This window comes from Leopardus geoffroyi, chromosome A1, assembly GCF_018350155.1.
Source record: "Leopardus geoffroyi isolate Oge1 chromosome A1, O.geoffroyi_Oge1_pat1.0, whole genome shotgun sequence".
NCBI classification, from domain to species: Eukaryota; Metazoa; Chordata; class Mammalia; order Carnivora; family Felidae; genus Leopardus; species Leopardus geoffroyi.
Genome location: NC_059326.1, coordinates 12,193,827 through 12,213,564, shown reverse-complemented (window position 1 = coordinate 12,213,564; position 19,738 = coordinate 12,193,827). Strand labels below are relative to the sequence as shown.

The 19,738-nt window shown below is 44.8% G+C and overlaps 1 protein-coding gene across 7 annotated transcripts in view; it reads left to right on the top strand.

The window, feature by feature from the left end:
- STARD13 (StAR related lipid transfer domain containing 13) overlaps positions 1-19,738 on the top strand; it is a 191,084-nt gene that overhangs the window by 164,979 nt on the left and 6,367 nt on the right. For 5 of the 7 annotated variants that reach the window (XM_045473678.1, XM_045473687.1, XM_045473660.1 and 2 more), the window contains exons 6-12: positions 207-377; positions 1,448-1,664; positions 9,258-9,456; positions 14,422-14,632; positions 15,460-15,574; positions 16,398-16,619; positions 17,610-17,827. In XM_045473678.1, coding sequence (XP_045329634.1) covers positions 207-377; positions 1,448-1,664; positions 9,258-9,456; positions 14,422-14,632; positions 15,460-15,574; positions 16,398-16,619; positions 17,610-17,827 — 1,353 coding nt within the window. The remainder of the gene's footprint in view (positions 1-206; positions 378-1,447; positions 1,665-9,257; positions 9,457-14,421; positions 14,633-15,459; positions 15,575-16,397; positions 16,620-17,609; positions 17,828-19,738) is intronic. The other 2 variants (XM_045473706.1, XM_045473670.1) reach the window with 1 other exon arrangement.

Sequence of the window (19,738 nt, the reverse complement as noted above, 5' to 3'; positions counted from 1 at the left end):
AATGACCTTTTCCATTATCAGACTTGAAAAAAAAAAAAAGTTTCTTATGTTCATTCTGTACATTGGCGTCTCCTGTTCCATTTGCTTTGTGATTTTCTTGGCTCGAAAACTATTTTGATTAGCTACTTAAAAGTTAGTAACATCCTGTGTTTTCCAATGACATATCCACTTTGTGACTGGCTTCTCTGACGGTCTTTCCGGTAAAGGCGGCTCCGATGGAATAGTTTCCAGCTCTCGCACCAGCCTCAGCCGTCCACGGCACCCCACATCAGCAGCCAGACAGCCGGCCAGCTGAACCTGCTCCAGCGTTTCTCACTGCTTCGCCTCACGGCCATCATGGAGAAGTACTCCCTGTCCAATAAACACGGCTGGACGTGGTGCGTAGTGCGGTCACTTAGGAGGGGATCGTTTGTTCGAGAGCTAAGCACACAGTTGCCAAAGCTTCAGTATTTAAGTTCTGATTTCTGAAGAAGCCATTCGTTCCGATCTCCTGGAAAGCATGCCGGAGCTCTGCCTTACTGTCTGCCTTCTGTGCTGCCGCAGCGGGGACATGATGTCGCCTGCAGGAAGCATTGCTTTATCTGTAGCTCTCTTGTTAGTTTCCAGGGAAAGCAGTCAGGCTCCAAGAAGGACACAAAGACCAGCAAAGGGTGATTAATAGTGAACAGAGGAATTAAAAATAAACTGGCCATAAAATAATTCTGGCAGCTTGCAAAGAAACAGCTGTCACTCGTACCTTCTGGAGCAGGGCAGAGCTCAACACTTAGAGCATTGATTCATTCAAAGAGCATTTGATTCTTCAACTACATTTCTGCTTTTACCACACTGGCAAATAAGAACAAGAATATGCAGTAAACCTTTATAGTAAGGAATTGACAAAAGCGTGTGTTGAAACCTTAAGTAAGTCCCTATTTTAGATGAGTTGATGGATTTGAAAAAATATAAAATACGTCATTAATCGTCTTATGTTATATATTATGTATAGAGAAGAATCGAAAGTGCCTTTATAAAAATATTTTAGGAAGTTATAAATTGCAGAGTCAAATCAATATATGCTTGTATTAAAATTTCCTTTAAAAAGTTCGACTGGTTCTAGAAAAGTAAGAACGTAGCCAAGAAGTGCTTCATCATCTCTCCCCTCCTTTCTCCTCCAAACCCAACTAAATTTCTTCTTCTCGTAGTTTTTAAATTTCTTCTGTCTTACTGGGGACAGTAAGTGTCATTCACAATTAAACTGGAAGGTTGTCCACTTGACTTGAAAACAGAGCCATAAATCCATCCCGCTAACATGAATCATGCTGTTTAATAGTTAGACATCTAACATAGGCTAGGGGCACACACAGTATTTCCATGTAATGTGATTCATTAAGGGAGAGATGTTGAATTCCCCCTGTGTCTGTTGGTTGTTCCAACAAAAGCTTGGCTTCCCTCTTGCTTGCTTTCACAGCCTCTCCCCACAGGCTGCCCCAAGAGGCTCGCGTGACCTGGTTTCTGTGAATTCTAGGTCAGTTCCAAAGTTCATGAAGAGGATGAAAGTTCCTGATTACAAAGACAAGACTGTCTTTGGTGTTCCCCTCATAGTTCACGTGCAGAGAACGGGACAGCCCCTGCCTCAGAGTATTCAGCAAGCACTCAGATACCTGCGTAGCAACTGCCTCGATCAGGTATGGTTGGACATCCCAAACACAGGCGTGCATTTATGGAATGCCGGACCAAGTCCGATCCCTCCAGTATCAGATAAGACGTGCCTCACCAAAAAGAAAAGGCACTGTGATCTTTATATGTCAGCATTGAATTTGACCAGGTTACATCCTTATCAAACTATTTGAAGGTATTTCCTCACTGGCAACTTGAATGAGGTCCTGAGTGAAAATTCATGTTAATAGCTTCTACCTATGCTGGCAAATTTACATTCCCCAGAAACTGGGAGTTCTGCTTTACACTGCATTTCCTTTTAATTATTGGCCCACTGCCGCCACTGTTTTCACAGCGTGGTTTCATCCCTTTTCATCATTCTTTCAGCACCATGACCAGGAAAACTTAAACCCAAGATGAATTAATTTATATCTTTTTAAATGTGCAAGTAAATGTTGAAAATGATGTCAGCTAAGTCAAATATCCCCTCATCCTGTAGAGTTGATTAAAATGCTAAATAAAATATTCAGAGATCGATTTCTGTCTCCAGGACTGTTTGGGAACCACCATAATGGTGGCCTATGATTGGACCCAGAGTGCATTCCAGTCTGTAATTTACTAGGCCAACCCATTGCTCCTCCAAACTAATACCCATTAGTTTCTTAAATATCCTGCCCCCCAAAAGAGCCATATTCCCACTTGATAAATTACACCCCGGAGTAGCGGGGGTATTCTCAGGTAGGTCTTCTACAGTGGCTTTTGTGCATCATACCCTTTAATACCATGTGAATAATCCATGCCCACCTAAGATTATTTGCACCTTTTAATGATTTACCCTTGGCCTTGGCCTCAGTGAATAGGAATGAGCTGAGCTACATGAACTCACAGATCCTGGCTACTTATGCTTGTATCTACCCCAAAACTGAGATCACAGTCAGAATCAGGATGGTCTCTTGATGAATCAGATACCACTTTTCAATGGAGCTAATAGAGTAGGAGTAACTTCTTCATATGATGCATGATCCCCTTTTTGCCTCCCCACTCCTAATTTAGAGAATATACAAGTACACATTTCTACCATTTATTTCAATGGCATAGTGGAGGGCAGGACTGGCTGCTGTTACTGTCATGGTGAGGACCACTGTGTTTTGAGAAATGGCTTTAGTAGCTTCCCTGTTATTTCTCAGAAAGAAGGGAACAGACCGCTTTTCTATAACTGTGGTGCTCAGCAGATACCCCGGCATTAACTGACTTGTGAATAACATCTGAATAGAGCAAACCAATGAATCCAGTTACTTAAGCATTATTATTACTTTTTTTAATTTTAGAGCTTTTACCAAAACTGCACACCAATCAAAGGTGGATCATCTATGAATATCACAAAACCCAAGATTGTGTTTTGTGGAGGGTAACCTTTTTTTTCAGACACCTGTTTTTCCAAGCTTCTCAGTTTTCCTAAGGGTTTACGAGACGCGTCCCTCCTCTTGGCTAATTTCCTTAGAGTTTTTGGCTCTGCCTTTTCCCAAGAACAAAAAATATTTTGTTCTAGACATTCTAATGCATGGCCAGTGAATGCTTCTCAGCAAAAGCTCTATCAAGGGAAAACAGTGTTTGTTCAGGAATACCTAAAGCAAATGCAATCCATCTATGCAATTGGCTCAATAATAGTAACACTTCTTGATGCCCAGCATGTTCTCGGCATCATACTGAGTGTTTTACATTCACTGCCTCATTTAATGCCATATCCACCCTGGGTGGGGTTGTCCCCCAGGTGGCAATGGTGGAGCCAACACTCGCTTGAAAAGCCAACTGCAGAGTCCGGGTTTTCAAAAACTCCACTCTGCTGTCACCTGTTAGAATTGCTTGTCCCAGTGGATCTAGGGTGATGCCATCTCCAGCATCAAGGGACACTTTGAGAAATAGCCCTAAACAACTCGTTGATGAATCATCATACCCTTTGTGCATCATACCCTTTGTTTGTTGATGATGTTGGTTATTACATGAGGTGATGGCCTTTCTGTGATAATGGAAGAATCTTTTTCTGGCCCCAACACCTGAAAGCATTGTGTTTCTTTCGGATGATGAGTCTGTTTGTTTAGCTTTTTTAATATTAAAAACAACTGGGTATTTTTTCCTCTCTATATTAGCTGCTAGAATGTTCGGAGCCAAATGTATATTCTGCCTGTAGTAAACATATGTAAATATTTGGCATGAATTTTGTACGTCCACCTCATTTCTGGATGCCCTTTTCATCTTTATTTTCCTTTTGCTCAAATTTTCTTATCTTTTATCTTTAATTTAATTGTATCTTATACATTTTAGAGATCATTATAGGTCACCTTGAATTCTTTCTTGAACAAAGTTGGATGGGAGTAAATGAATTACACTACCACTGTTCTACTCACTCCTTTAGTGTAGACTGGAAACCACTCAGGACCCCTGTAGATTCTGAATCATGGATGGCATCAGTAAGACCACTGTTACTTGGTCTAGTCTCCTATCTGAAGGAAAAGTCATACAAATCGAGAGAAGGATGGTGGGCACCAAAATCTCCTCAATCCTGGCTCACTGGCTTATTCCCGGTCTCCATATCAAGCCTCTAAGTGTGTTTGAAATCTGGAAGAATGCCTTACTGAGAAAACAGTGTGCTGGCAAACCATTGTGGGCAAAAGACTGATTTCAAGGACATAAATACCGATTATAAATGTAATGAAAGTGAATGAGGCAACCCTCTCTTGTATCAGCCAAAAGTAAGAATCCATAAGATGTCAACGGGACTTTCCCCAGAGCCAGTTAGGACTTCATGAAGCCCTCCACACCTGCAGGGCTCCCCACCTTGTAAGTCCCTCCCCTTCACCATCACAGAGTGTGGAAAGCACACAGAGACCCCGCCCCCCACTCTGGTCCCGGTGAAGAAGGAAGGTGGCAATAACAAGGGCACAAGGGAAAACCAGACAAACACATGGAAAATTAAAACCAGGCTTAAAGGGAAGACTATTCTAGAGACTCTAAGAGCAAACAAAAGCACATAAAAGTGAATGAATCAGTAAAGAAAGAGGGGACAAGAGTGAGAGGGAAGGAACATGCATCACTCTAGACTGTTCCTTCTTCACCAGTAGCACCTCCTTAGAACCGAAAAGTTTTAGGTCTGCACAGGATCTCGAGATCTCAGCCCCTGAGTCATAGGAAACCAGAGCATCCAGAACATCCTTTCTCTAACTGGCTTCTGTGCTGCCTCCCTTCACGTGGTTCCCTTGAACCACCATCCAAGACTCTCCCAAGGCTTTGCCCTGGACCCCGGGGAAGGAGGCTTCCTACCATGAGCGAGACCCCTTTTCCTCATGCTAAGCATTCACCTCAAACATAAGCATTCATCACCAAGGGTTGAGCGCAGCCCCCCGGGGCCCTGAAACATTGCCAACATTTCCCCTCCTACACTCCCAAGTGCAGAACAGTTTATAGATGATGAAACACAGTGTATCCATTTTCACCCTTGCAGCTGGCCGTAGATGAAATAAGGAAGTTCAGCCTTCAATTATGAACCATTTGTATTCAGACATAGCAGTGTGTGAGAGGAGCCTTGCTTTGTTGGCTGAGCTTTTATTTCTGCCCTAAATCAGTGGTGCACAGAAGCACAGGTTATGCCCATCCTGATGAATGTGAAGCCACCGCAGGGAGAGGAGAGGCAAAGCCTGCAGTGCTCAGAATCAGAACCCGCCCCTCCTCCCTTCCCCCACCCCCACCCCCACACCCTGCACTTAGGAACCTTTCTCTTTCTGCATGAAACCAACCTTTCTTCATTAGCTGAGCACATTTCTGAAGAAGAGGAAATGGAAGTCCTGATAAACATCATTAAGTATTGAATGGATTAGCATAAAAAGGATGCCAAGTAGGAGATTTAATGTTATTTAGATGAAATTTGAATTCTAATGCAGCACTCATGCCCGACCTCTCATTCTAATGGAACAGTAAGTTTTAGAAGCCCAATTATTCTGGGAAGACACTTCCTACTCAGAGCAGGTGCCCTGTACGCGCTGCCTGTTCATCACGGTCCTGCTGTCTACCTCAGATGACATAAATGATGCCCTGGGGCCTCTCTAGGTTATACTTTGAGTCCGCTTTTTCACAGCTGGGATTTTAGGTGGAAGACAAAAGAGAGGAAAGTAAAACTGGACCAAGGGAACGCTCGCCACTCACCCTTTTACTTGTGAAAGGAGAGATCACATGCAAGATGCTTGTGAAATGAACTCTGCATTGCTGACCACTAGTCTTCCCGTCTTGGAGAGGGTGTTGGAGCCGTGCTTTAGCGGCACACGAGAACGGGACCTGCTGTGGAGCCTGCAAGGCCTCGTGCGAAATGAAAACTTGAGCTTCTTTGTTCATAACTTATTAAGAATTTCAAGACGGTGACAGCAGAGAATGAAACCAAGCATGGGGCCCTGTGTGACTACCAGCAGTGACAGGCGCAGAGGCAAATGAAAGACATTTCACACTCTTTGGGTCTTCCTCATAATGAAGCTGAGGGATCTGGGGCAGCCTCCCATCCACAGTGATGACAAGGCTGCCCTTAGAAGCAACAGCTTTAACATGGTTTCTTCGGTTCTCTGTTTTCACTCGGAAAAAAAAAAATTTTTTTTTTTTCACCAGAAGTGCACATTTCATCACTCCTTTGAAAACTTTTCAAAGAAATGATTATTGCCAGTCACTCACACCAGCCGCCATGGTTGCTTAATGAAGGTAGGTGGACTTCTCCTTATTCTCAGGGTCTCTACACCATCAGAAGAATCTTCTAGTCACTGTGTCGGGGGAATTTTCCACTGCAAGGAACAGAAGAAGACGGTCCCAAAATGGCGCACCCAATAGGAAATTCACGAGCTCCTGTAACAAGAAGTCAGGAAGTAGCGTGGCTCCAAGGTTAGTTTTTTCATCAGCGTAGGGCTAAGGTTGAAGACAGGGGTTTCTTTCTGCCTTTCCCTTCTGCCATCCTGAGCTACTACATCTGGAATCTGGTCTGAGTTCAGACCACCTTTTCCTTATTAAGTTTAGGAAAGAAATTTCCTTCTGTGCTTCCAACAAAAATCCACAGATCCCACAGATATTTCCCACATCCCTGGAAGATAAGGGTGGGACGGGAAGGTTATTGTCAGAATTTGAGGCAGAACAAATAAATACCTGACTGCCCTCTGGACATCCTGTGCGATCTAAGTCAGAACAAGCAGCTGAGAGCCCGCAGCTGGAGAGCTCCAGACATGTCTAAAATAATTAAAATAACAATATTTGCTGAAACTAGAAAGAAACTTGGAAACGGAACAATACGAGGAAAACATTGCTGGGATGTGTTTGTACATGCACGTCGGTCCTCACCCAGAGATGAAGCCAGCAAGACTCGGGATGCTCGTAATTTGCCCACAAACACCTATCTGCTCTATTCTTGATAGATTCCAATCAATAGTCCTCTGCTGCTAAGAAAATAACAGGAATTCTCAGGCGGAATAATACCAACTCACAGGAGGATAAATGTTTGTGAGTCATACTTCACAATTCACCCTCCAGGCACTTCGATTCTGAGAACTCCCGTGGAGCACAGCCCGGTGGCACCGTCCTGGGCCTCCTTCCAGAACTAGAGAAGTCGAGAATGTAACCAGGCTGAGGATGGCCCTCACTTTAGTAATCGTTCATCTGACACCTTGAATTTTTCTTTCGACAGTACATGCTTTCTTCTCATGCGCTTTGATGAAGTTTGGAGCAGTTGCCAGAGGATGATAAATGTCCTTTGCATTCTTGAAGCAGTCATCTAAGTGCGGCGAAGTTTTGCATTTTCTAGACATTCCAAACTTTAAGAAATAAAAAAGAAAGCAATTAATGTTTTCAGTGACAATATGCCTGAATATTCCTGATCTGTGGAATTAGGGTGCTAAGCCCGGGAACGCAAAAAAAGTGTTACTAAGGATTCGGTTCTTATTGCCACAAAACGTAGCAGCGTATGATGTCCTCTGCGATCCATTCCGCTGACGTGTACAAAACCTGAGTATTCTCTCATCGCTCAGACTTCTCCCCTTGCTGTCACTGTACTTTAATTAGGACAGCTCTCCATTTAGAGCAATAACCAGGAGAGCTTTCCTCAGACACCTGAACTTGGGTCAAGCCTGGCCTGGCACACGGAGCAGCCGCTGACATGGCCTGAAAGTTTCCCCAGGCTCAGGGAGGAGGAGCCATGGCTGACCGGTGTGCAGCTGCTTACCTGTCTGACCGCTCAAAATCTCTCCACCTTTTTGGAAGTGAGCCAACCTGTGAGCCCTTCAGGAGTGAGAAGAGTAGAGATTGAGGGTTGAATGAACGACCGAGTTTGAGCAACTCCGGGCCCTACAGGCACTTAAAAATAGCTGACGTGCTGGGGCACCTGGGGGGCTCAGTCGGTTAAGCGTCTTGATTTCGGCTCCGGTCGTGATCTCATGGTTTGTGGCATCCAGCCCCCCATTGGACTTCGTGCTGACAGCACAGAGCCTCCTTGGGATCTTCTCTCTCCTTCTCTCTCTGCCCCTCCCCTGCTCACGTGCACGCAAGCACACACTCTCTTTCTCTCTCTCTCAAAATAAATAAATGAACATTAAAAAAAAATAGCAGACATGCAAATTCACTGTAAACCAGGGGTCCCAGAGAAATTCAGTCGTTTCTTGGGTAGAGGCAAGTCCAGAGTGCAGAGCCTCTTGAGGGGCCAAGAGTGTAACCTGCCGACCCTGGCAGGAATCTCCATTCTCCTGGGGCTCTGCTCCACCTCAACTCATTCCTACTAGAAGCATTATCTCCTTGGTTCCTTACTGCTCCATTTCTCCATTTACATGTCAAAGAGAAGAGGAATCTAAGCCCTACATAAGATAATGCCTTAAAGTAGAAAAAAAATGCCACCCAGGGATCCTCACTAGAGCCACAGCTTATGCACATAATAACTAACCAGGTAGAATAATGGGTGCCAAGCATCATATGAGAAACCTACATAGGGAGGATTACAGGGGTTCCAAAGGAGAACAAGAAATAAGACCCTTAAATCAAAATACATGTTTATGGTATTATTTTGTTTCATGAGCATATTTCCAATGAACTTCTCCCCCAAAGGTGCACTGCTTGCTTATCTGGGACCCACCAAACCTTCCATTGACCAAACTTTTTCAAAACCCCCCACTAAAGTGTCAACCCCAGACGGCAGGGAATTTTGTCTGGTCTGCTCTGCTTACTAATGGCTCCTAGCAACTGTAAATATGCCTGCGATAGGGTGGTATTTAATCATTGCTTGTTGGATAAGTGAATGCCATGATAGCATCTAGTGTGTTAGAAGGCTACAGGTTACAAAACACTGTCATGCACATTTTGTCATTTAGTCTCCACGAATGCCCTGTGGGGTAGAGTATTATTCTTATCTTTATTTTATGGGAGAGGAAGTCAACGTTCAACTACTGCCCAAAGTAACTAAACTCGTCACTCACGGTTTTACCAGTTCGGAAGCAATTGCTGCTCATTCTGGTCCTGGTTCCATGCCCCCTCATCACTCCCAGGTTGCTTGCTTTAGGAAGAGAATGACTGGGGCCAGGGCCGCCTCGCTAACACGTCCCTGTGACTTGTTTCAGGTCGGTCTTTTTCGAAAATCGGGCGTGAAATCTCGAATCCATGCATTACGTCAGATGAACGAGAGCTTCCCTGAGAATGTCAGCTATGAGGACCAATCTGCTTATGATGTGGCGGATATGGTAAAACAGTTCTTCCGGGACCTCCCGGAGCCTCTTTTCACCAACAAACTCAGCGAGACCTTCCTCCACATCTATCAGTGTAAGTGAAAGCCATGCAGACCACTGTTCTCATGCACACGCATCCACGTAAAAACATTCTGCAGACTGAGTGCTTGTTGTACAAGTAATACATAAATCCATAAAGAAATATATGAAAGTTATCATTCTACACTTCTTTCCAAAAGTAAACTTTGTTCACAGTTTGATATGGAAATCTCCAGGCCATATTTTACGGGTCTGAAAATACCTTTTTGACATCAAAGTTTTCCTTCTCAGTAGGGTTTTGCATAAGACCTAAAACTAACTTTCAGTGTACTTTTAATAACTTTAAAATGCAAAGGGGACACAATGGAATTTATTTGGTATATAAATGTTTTTATAAACTTACTTAATTTTGGAGGTGCCTGGGTGGCTCAGTTGGGCTAATCATCCGACCCTTGATTTCGAATCAGGTCATGAACTCACCGTTCATGAATTTGGGCTCTGCATCAGGCTCTGCCCTGACAGCATAGTCTACTTGGGATTCTCTCTCCCTCCCTCTCTGCCCTTCCCCACTCATGCTTTCTCTCTCAAAATAAATGAATAGCATTAAAAAATATATTTTATCTTTTTAAAATAAACATTTCCTTGGGATATATGAGACTCAAAGCCAAATGACCAGAAATAAGAAGCAAATGTATCTTAATACAATGTATTTTAATTGGTGAAAAGTAAACAAACCAAATGAAGCTTAGGCCTAATTCAAGTAAGTAATGTTTTCACTTGCAATTTTTTAAGTGATGCTAAATTGACAATTCTCAGCAAAGCCCCAATAATTAAAATAACCATTGAATAAAAAATTTTTTATTCTTCTGAAGGTAGCATATCCTTCTGAAGGTAGCAGCAAAGGGGGATATTAGAAATGAACACATGACTCTTTTCTAGATGCAATAATATTATGATTATAAATTATTTTAGTGGTCCAAGTCCCAAAACTTTAGGAAAAAAAATATTTGGCTGTGGACTTTGAGTGTTCAGCAAAATATACCTGAACTGGGACTCAACATGGAATTAATCCAATTTGAAGAAGATCCCTGCTATAGAGAATTCTGAGCTAAATGTGTTTCAGGAGCCTACGATATTGCAAATCCAAAAGGGATTATAATAAATACCACTTGTAAAAACAGGATAAAGTGATGACCCACTAAATAAATATTATTTTGTCAAAGTGAATAAGTTAAGTTAAATTAATGGTACATGTTGTGTGAGCCCAAACACAGAGAGTTTATGATTTTGTTGCCATAAGAGATTGAGCTGCCATGAAGCCTCCCTCATGGTTTGGAACTATCATATATGATTCTTTACATTTAATCAGTTCTCAGGTTAGGGTTGACACTAGTCTAAGGTTAAAGCCAGATGATTTCCAAGAGATAAATCCCTTTGGCCCCTTCTGAGACTACCAGCAAGAAACTGGATCAAAGCAGGGTTTATTTTAGCTGAGCAAACATTTGCCAAGTTCCTCTTATGCACAGGACACTGTGCTGAGTGCTACAGATGATATGGATGGGTAAGACCTACTCTCTGCTCTTAAGGATCTTACAACTGAGGGACACGAGACATATAAATAACTGCCGTGCAGCAAGATTGGAGAAATTCCACAGTAAGCTTACAAAGAAAACCCAAGGAGGTTGAGATGAGGAATCGAACTTGGTTCCACAACGGAAGATTGGGCTATGGAAGAAACACTTGTTGAGTTATACAAATAGCATGAGCATGTGTCAGGGAATTACAAGGTATTCATCTGGCTGGCATGAGTGGTAACTGTACGATGTAGGACCACTGACACTGAAAAATTAGACTGGGTCCGTACCAAGAAAGGGCATTGAATATCAGGGCAAAGAGTTCATACTTGATTCGTTAAGCATTGAGGAACCAACCCTTGGGTGTTGTTGAGGGAGTTACCAGTTAGAATGCTCTCGGCTATAAAGACAGAACCAGAAATCCAACAAATAGCTTAAACAATAAAAAAAAATCATACAATCGCACATGACAAGAAATCTGGAATTATGTAATTCCAGAGTCGGTTAATTTCACAGCTCAGTGATGCCAGGCTTGAAGTCAGCCTCTCTTGGTTATCCCCTGAAGGTCACAACTTAGAATTATGATTACCACAACTTATAATTATCATGTCTTCCCCAAATCACATTCAAAGTCAAGAAGAGAGCAGAAGGGCTTCTCCTTGGGCAAATGTCTCTTTTTATCAGGGAGATACATTTACAAAAGTTCCTAGCATTTATCTTGGTCCCATAGGCCAGAAATTATTTATACCTTCTCCCTTCAATCAGTCACTGGAAAGAGAAGGATTACCTTTTGGGAGTTAGGCCAGCATGGTTATTCCCTAGTCCGCAGGAAGGACCCACCTTCCCTGAGCATATTGCAGCCCGCACCTGAACAGAAAGTGTGTTTTCTTGTAGAGGAAGAAAGAGGGAGTAGATGTTGAATAGGCAACCATGTTTGTGTCTGCCACAAGGGTAAATATCCATCAGAACTGCTCTTGTGACCCATGAATGTGGAAGTGGTGAACAAGAGATATTGGACTGTCCAGGAACCGGGGGTTAGTGAGTGAGCTAACACAGTAAGTGAAGCACTGGGTTACCTGCCGTGACTTCCAGCAGTGAGACTGGAAATTCAGTGTTCCGTGGATAGACTCTAGAGTCAAAGAGAGGGACCGTTCTTCCTCCCCTTTTCCAGGGCAGTTTTAATTTTAGCTATGTTGCTTCTTGGACTTTCATTAAATGATTAATTGGAGTTTGGATGGATAATGAAAATATTTGAAACCCACTGGTCTACAGGAGGGAGAAAGATGGAGGGATCAGAGACTACTCTGTAGTCCTAACATTTGGTGACTGGGAGAATATGGAAAAGAAGAGGGGAAGGAGAGCTGGTTTGAGAGCAGGGAGAGGAGAGGTGTTCAGAATCAACTGGACATTGAATTTGAGATGCCGATAGCCATCCACGTCGTTGCCATTATCAACATTTAGATATGCAGATCTAGAGTAGTCTCCCGAGAGCTGAGAAAGAGGCAGGAGCCACACAAGTGCCGAATGTAACAGAACGGTCAAAGAGGATAGGATTCAAAATGAATGCTGAATTTAGGGATTAATAGTTGACCTTCACAACAATTTTTATAGAAAATAATAGAAGATCCTTTCTGACAGATAAAGGGAAAAGTGACTAGAGAGAAAGTTGAGACAACATGTAGCCATGACAGATGACTCTTACAAATTTTGTTGTGGAATATTGGCGATCTGAAGTTAAACAATGTACACACTAGACATCTTAGCCAAAGCAGCATATTTAAAAGCAGTTCAATGGCTCAGCTGAATTTATAACACTTCAGTGACAAGCCTGAAGCATCTGCTTCTGTTTCAGCACAAGCAAGAAAAAAGAAAAAGGTTCTGCTATAATTTGAACAAAATGGCTCTTTTCTACTAAACCCCAGGCTGTCTTGTGCCACTACACAGTGGACGTAGCAGGGGTAGAGATGGTTTCGAAAACATTGACTGTACATCAGGCTTTTCCAGAAATGTGGGTTTGCTGTGTGACTGGGGTCCAGAGGGTACCCAGCCCTGGGATGTACAATGATGGAGAGGATCCAGACCCGGGATGAAGGTCACACCACAGGCCCTCTGAAGCAGCAGGTTCCAATGTTTTTTATCATGTACCCCTACCACTACTAAATATCTGAGCATGTATACTTATTTTTCATAATAGAAATATACTGTGATATACTATGACAAACATTATAAAACATACCCAGTCAGTATTTTTAAAGCATGAGAGAAAACATAAACACCATTGAAAATCCTGATATTTTCTTCTCTCATGTCAAGGATTATCACAAGCGCATTTCCTCCACCCCTTCAGAGGACAGACACCCCACTGCAGACACCTCTTCTAGAACATGGTATTTTAAGAAAGACCATGTAACCAGAGTGAATTCTTGACTGGGTCTTTCAGAGTCAGAGGTATAAGGGCATTGAGTCAGACCTAAAAGATCAATAATGAACACAGCCAGGGGGCAGCATAATGTAGTGCCTAGCACCCGTTGGCTGGGATTTTCCCTTTCGGTTCACATCACCTATTTGGGGCCCGCACCCTTCTGGACCTGCATGGCCAGCACCCACCACCACCACCCCACACGGACCACCCCGAAGGAGAGTGGCCCGACACGGCCAGACCCTCCCCATCACCCTAGTGAACCTGGATCCTCTTCCCCAAGTACAACCTCAACTTCCATACTCCCCAAAACTATGAAATGCGTGACACTAGGTCACCGCATGAAGCAACAGCACACTCCCTCTGCACCAAGCCCTGGGGGACTTGTAGGAGAAAGGGAGATGTGTCCGGCTGACCCTCAAGGAGCCGAGCCTCTAGGAGTCATTCGAGAGGGCCAGCCAGCTCCGTCCCACCACTCGTGGTTAATTGCGCCAAGCTGGCATCGAGGCCCAGCTCCTCTGCTAGAGGTGGGGAAAGGCGAGGCCGCCGTCCCCTAACACAGCGGTGTCCAAACATGTGCCCCAGAGCCCTGGGCCTCCTGAGAGGTGCTTCCCAAGCTGTCTGGTGGGAGGGTGGACATGAGGGAGGCCAGGCTGACCGTGCCCCGGCCAGCCGCCAGCCGCAGTCAGAGCAGAAACACAGTTTGCAAACGGCTGAGCAGGTGGCTAGCTCAGAGACCGTGAAAGGCCAGGACGGGGCCGTTCCTTGCCAAACAGCGTTTCTTGTTAAGGCAGCGGGTCCGGAGCTGGACTAGTTGGGTTCCAGTCCCAGCTCTGCCTCTCAGCAGCTGTGAGGCCTAAGCGGTGACTTACTTCTTTGTGCCGTTAGTGGCGGTCGCCATGGTAGTCGGTGATGGTCATATCTCTGAGGGGGTCTGCACACCGGGAAGGTGGAGCTTCCTCACGGGCCCCCAGCTGGCTTCTCCCGCGGCTGTTCCTCTAATGACCCGGCACCCGCCTTTCTGCAGATGTCCCCAAGGAGCAGCGGCTGCATGCAGTGCAGGCGGCCGTCCTGTTGCTGGCCGACGAAAGCAGGGAGGTCCTGCAGACGCTGCTGTGCTTCCTGAGTGACGTGGTCAACTCGGTGGAAGAGAATCAGATGACACCCATGAACCTGGCTGTGTGTCTGGCCCCCTCCCTCTTTCATCTTAATTTACTGAAGAAAGAAAGCTCCCCCAGGTGGGTTTTTCTCATCAACAGCCATAATCCTTAGATGTTCCCCATAGTTCATTAAACGAACAAACAAACAAAAAACACTTCTAGTATTGTACTTCAGTTTGGGGATTTGTCGGCATTTAGTTTATTATAATCAGAAAATGTTTCAAGGGGCCCCTGGGTGGCGGAGTCAGTTAAGCATCCGACTCTTGGTTTCGGCTCAGGTCACAACCTCACAGTTTGTGAGTTCAAGCCCTGCATGGGGCTCTACGCTCACAGCACGGAGCCTGCTTGGGATTCTCTCTCTCCCTCTCTCTCTCTTCCCCTCCCCTGCTCGTTCTCTCGCTCTCTTTCTCTGAACAAATAAACTTTAAAAAAAAGAAAGAAAATGTTTCAAGGTGAGCTAATTCATGTGCTCAGATATAAAACCAAGTAGTACTGAAGGATGGCCATTGCCATCCAGAAAGCCTGAGGCATTGTGTTCTGGTGTGTATGTAGTGTGTGGGTGGGAAAGAAGTCATATTTACAGTCTTTTATGAAAAAAGCAGGACTTAAGACCTGAGAACAGCAGCCTGTAAAGACGTGGTTTCAAATTTGGGAAAAAAATAGATAAATTTCTCCCCCAGCAGTTACTCCTGCCCTTGTATTTTTCCAAGGTTTTTCATTATGAGCTGTCAGACTCTTCCCCTGACTCAGAATATCTGTGTGGTCATTGTTTTTATTTGGAAATGAGAAAGTCTGGGATCTGGATTAGCATCTTGGACAGGAACCGAAAACAAAAGGGACAAGCTCTGGATTGCGAAAAGCTCTTGGGTTTGGGATCCGCTTACAACTCTGTCCTTCAATTATAGAGTCATACAGAAGAAATATGCCACCGGGAAGCCAGATCAAAAGGACCTCAGTGAGAACCTGGCCGCGGCTCAGGGGCTTGCCCACATGATCACAGAATGCGACAGACTGTTCGAGGTGAGTAACCGCTTCCAGCAGCCTTCCTCATAGCTCTTGGAGCCAGCGAAGATGCTTGGAACCGTTGCTGCATTTGCGGCTTATATGTGTTTGTTCCTGATTTTATAATGACAATAGTACACAACGTAGCTCTGGTCATTGCCCCCAACAAGCGTGAGGAGCTCTGTATCACTGAGGCCCTGACAGTTAGACACCTGGGGCTACCGTGATGATGGTTTTCAAGAAAACGGTTCCATTGCCCTCCAGTGCCAGCCTCAAGGCCAGCCAGCCAATTATGTTGGATGTGTTAACTTGGACCTGATTAGGTTCAACATCTGCGTAACCCTCTTGGTTCTGTGAACCAAGAATCAATGACAGGCTCTGAGTGTAACCACAGATGTGTTTAAGAAGTTATTGAAGTAGACTGCTGGCATACTTTTTGTGGTGGGATTGGCATCTGTAAATGGGAAAAGTGTGCTAAAAAGGTAAAGCTATTTCTGACTCATATTTGATGTTTCTCTTAAGTCTATGTGCTTTAAGTTTCCTGAACCCACATTTTGCCAAACCGAAGAAAAATACGTTAAAAGGAAAACGGAAAGAATGAATGGGAAGTCATTGCAGTGTTTTGGATAATAACTGTAGTCTCAGAAACATATTTGCTTTTCCTGACTTTGGGAAACTCCCCCACCCCAGCCTTGCCACTGATCTTGGGAAACTATCCCCATGGCGCTAGGCCCGTTGCCCACACTGTGGGTTTTGACAAAATTACTTTGCTTTCTCTAACTATTAGTTTCAGCATTTCTTTAGCTCAGTATGTTGCTCTTGTGTGCATCCGTTGATTCAGGTCCCACATGAGTTGGTAGCCCAGTCCCATAACTCATACGTGGAGGCTGAGATCCACGCTCCGACTCTAGAAGACCTGGGGTCCCAGCTGGAGGAGAGCGGAGCAACTTTCCATATGTACCTGGAACATCTCGTCCAGGGGCTCCAGAAAGAAGCCAAGGAGAAGTTCAAAGGCTGGGTCACGTGCTCCAGCACAGACAATACAGATCTTGCTTTCAAAAAGGTAATCTCAGGGCTGTAACAAAATTACCCCCATGTCTAACAAGCAGGGATTTGTTTTGCTTTAAAAATGGCCACTCTCAGGCGCCTAGGTGGCTCAGTCAGTTAAGCGTCTGACTTCGGCTCAGGTCATGATCTCGTGGTCCGTGAGTTCGAGCCCCGCGTCGGGCTCTGTGCTGACAGCTCAGAGCCTGGAACCTGTTTCAGATTCTGTGTCTCCCTCTCTCTGACCCTCCCCTGTTCATGCTCTGTCTCTGTCTGTCTCAAAAATCAATAAACATTAAAAAAATTTTTTTTTTTAAATAAATAAAAATGGCCACTCTCTGGGGCACCTAGGGGCTCAGAATGTTGAGTGTCCAATTCTTGGTTTCTGCTCAGGTCATGAACGCAGAGTCTTGGGATAAAGCCCCATGTTAGGCAGACACTGAGTGTGGAGCCTGTTTAAAATTCTCTCTCTTTCTCTCCCCCTGCCTCTTTCCCCTACTAGCATTCTCTCTCTCACTCTTAAATTTAAAAAAAAAAAGAAAGGCCACTCTGTCCATGGGGCTTGGCACACACACAAACAGGTCAAAGACCCACTCTAGAGACCAAGCAGTCCCTGGTGCATGTAATCAGAGTACAGAGTACCAATCTTATCCTTGTCCTTTAGCTGTGTGACATTGGGCAAGTCACATGCCTCTCTGTGCCTGGTTTTTCATTTGCATAATGGACGTAATCCTACCACTGTTGGAGGAGGGCTATTTAAAAATGAAATGGGTTAGAATCTTTCCTGGCACACAGTAAATACCGTGTGTGTTGATGGAGATTATTTGTACGATCACTATTATTTTTCTTCTAAGCTTAAAGATTAACATTTTAACGTCTTAAACCTGAGATATGCAGAATCACTTCCCAGTGACATAACCAGTGATGTTTTTTGAGTGCCCAGTGAAGTATGGTAGGTTTTCGTTGGAACTAGTTGGCCCCTTCAGCCTTCGATGGTGTCTTTCCCAAGGTGGGGGACGGGCATCCGCTGAAGCTATGGAAGGCCTCTGCGGAGGTCGAAGCGCCCCCCTCGGTGGTTCTGAATCGTGTGCTGAGAGAGCGTCACCTGTGGGATGAGGATTTTGTGCAGTGGAAGGTTGTGGAAACTCTGGACAAGCAAACAGAAATCTATCAGTACGTGCTGAACAGCATGGCCCCCCATCCTTCCAGGGACTTCGTGGTTCTCAGGTAAGCCTGACTCTAGGGTTTAAGATGTTTTTGTTTCTAGAAGCAGATTAAGAGCTGCATATTTAGGGGCGCCTGGGTGGCTCAGTCGGTTAAGCGTCCGACTTCGGCTCAGGTCATGATCTCGTGGTCCATGAGTTCGAGCCCCGCGTCGGTCTCTGTGCTGACAGCTCAGAGCCTGGAGCCTGTTTCAGATTCTGTGTCTCCCTCTCTCTCTGCCCCTCCCTGTTCGTGCTCTGTCTCTCTCTGTCTAAAAAATAAATAAACATTAAAAAAATAAACTTAAAAAAAAAAAAGAGCTGCATATTTAAACATTTCGCACAGTTCTATCACCTAAGTTCAGCCTCTGCTGGGAACTCTGAGCCGGTGCTCGCTGCCCTCAGCGACACCTGACTTTGTTGTATTTATGCCCGACTTCCTGCTTCCTTCACCCAGTTTACAGCTGTGCTGGGCTCTCCTCTGGCCCCTTTCATTACGGAGCAGACGGTTTATTAGGTCATAAATACTGCTCATTTCCTCAGAACAGAGTCCCGAGAATAAGCTGCTGTTGGTCCAGTGGGACTTGCTGCCATGTTATGCAAATTGACTCTGACTTTTCTCCTGATTTTCCCTTTTCTCCCTTGGGAAAGCAAGTCTTTGGTGTGGGTACCTCTTAAGACAGAAGTATGTGCAACCTCAAAATCCATCAGTGCAACCTCAGAGATTCATAACTCATTGCCGTGCGTGGAAACCTTGGCACAACCCCGAGGCCCAACTGTGCCTTAGGCCCAACTATGCACAGACAGCTGGGTATCCAGGAGGATTTCAGGGCCTGAAAGGCCTGCAAAGCCTTGTGTCTTCTGTTCAGGTGTTGCTTCTGATAGCTTTCTGGCTTGAGTTCTGGCCCCTTGCCCTCTGGGTTTGGAAGGGGTGCTCAGCCAGCAGTAGGAGGTGTGCAGAGTATAGCTGTGCACGTGGGCTGGGGAGCCAGCATCGAATCAGAAAGGACAGGGACTGAGGATACCAAGAAACCAAATAAAATGTGATTAAACCAATATATGCTTTTTTTTATTGATAACTGATGGCAGACAGTGTCTCTTCCCATAGATTAGCAGTGCAAAAGGAATCACTAGTGAAATTCCCCGACGTCTGTTTCAAATACTTTATGAAACTACTTTTGATAGCAAACCACAGGTTACTTTTCACACAGGCTATTTATGCCTTTGGAGTTGGTCCTTGGGACCTTGAATTCTAAGGGTCATTTTTGCCGAAATATATGTGTTTATCTTAGCAACCTTGGGATCCTGGTGGAGAACGTGGGCAGTTTTAAGGGTGGCTTAGTCCCACAGTTGTTGGGACATTAGTCATCTCGTGGAAGTTAAAGTTCACATCTTCACTCTTGCAAATAGTTCTTCTGGGATGGCAGCCAGTTCTTCTGGGATGGAACCGTGCCATGGCGTGCCTCTTCCCTCCCTTTGGAGGAGGTTGAGGGCCAGAGTCCGTGCATGGAGCCTCGTCCTTCTATCCATCCCGCAGTCCCACCAGCCTATTTCTCAGTACAGGACATCATTCCAGCACCGTGGGGAGTCTGTGGGGATAATGCCGTGAATACAAGAGACTGCAGTCCTGCTCTCTTGGGGTTGGCATTTTATCCGGGAGGGAGGATCAATAAATAATGAGTAAGGGGATCAGGTTCCTTATCTTGGGGTGGGGGCGATAAGGAAGATAGGAGGATAGTAAGGGGTTGAATTTTAAACATAGTGGTTAGGGCAGAGTCTCACAGCATGGATAGTTAATCCACAACTTGAAGGAGAAAGTGGTTGCATCATGAGGCTCTGAGCAGGAAGAACTCAACGCTCAAGAAAATTAACCACGCAAGAAGGTAGAAGGTGGTTCTGACACAAGAAGGTAGAAGGTGACAAATATGGTGAGGAG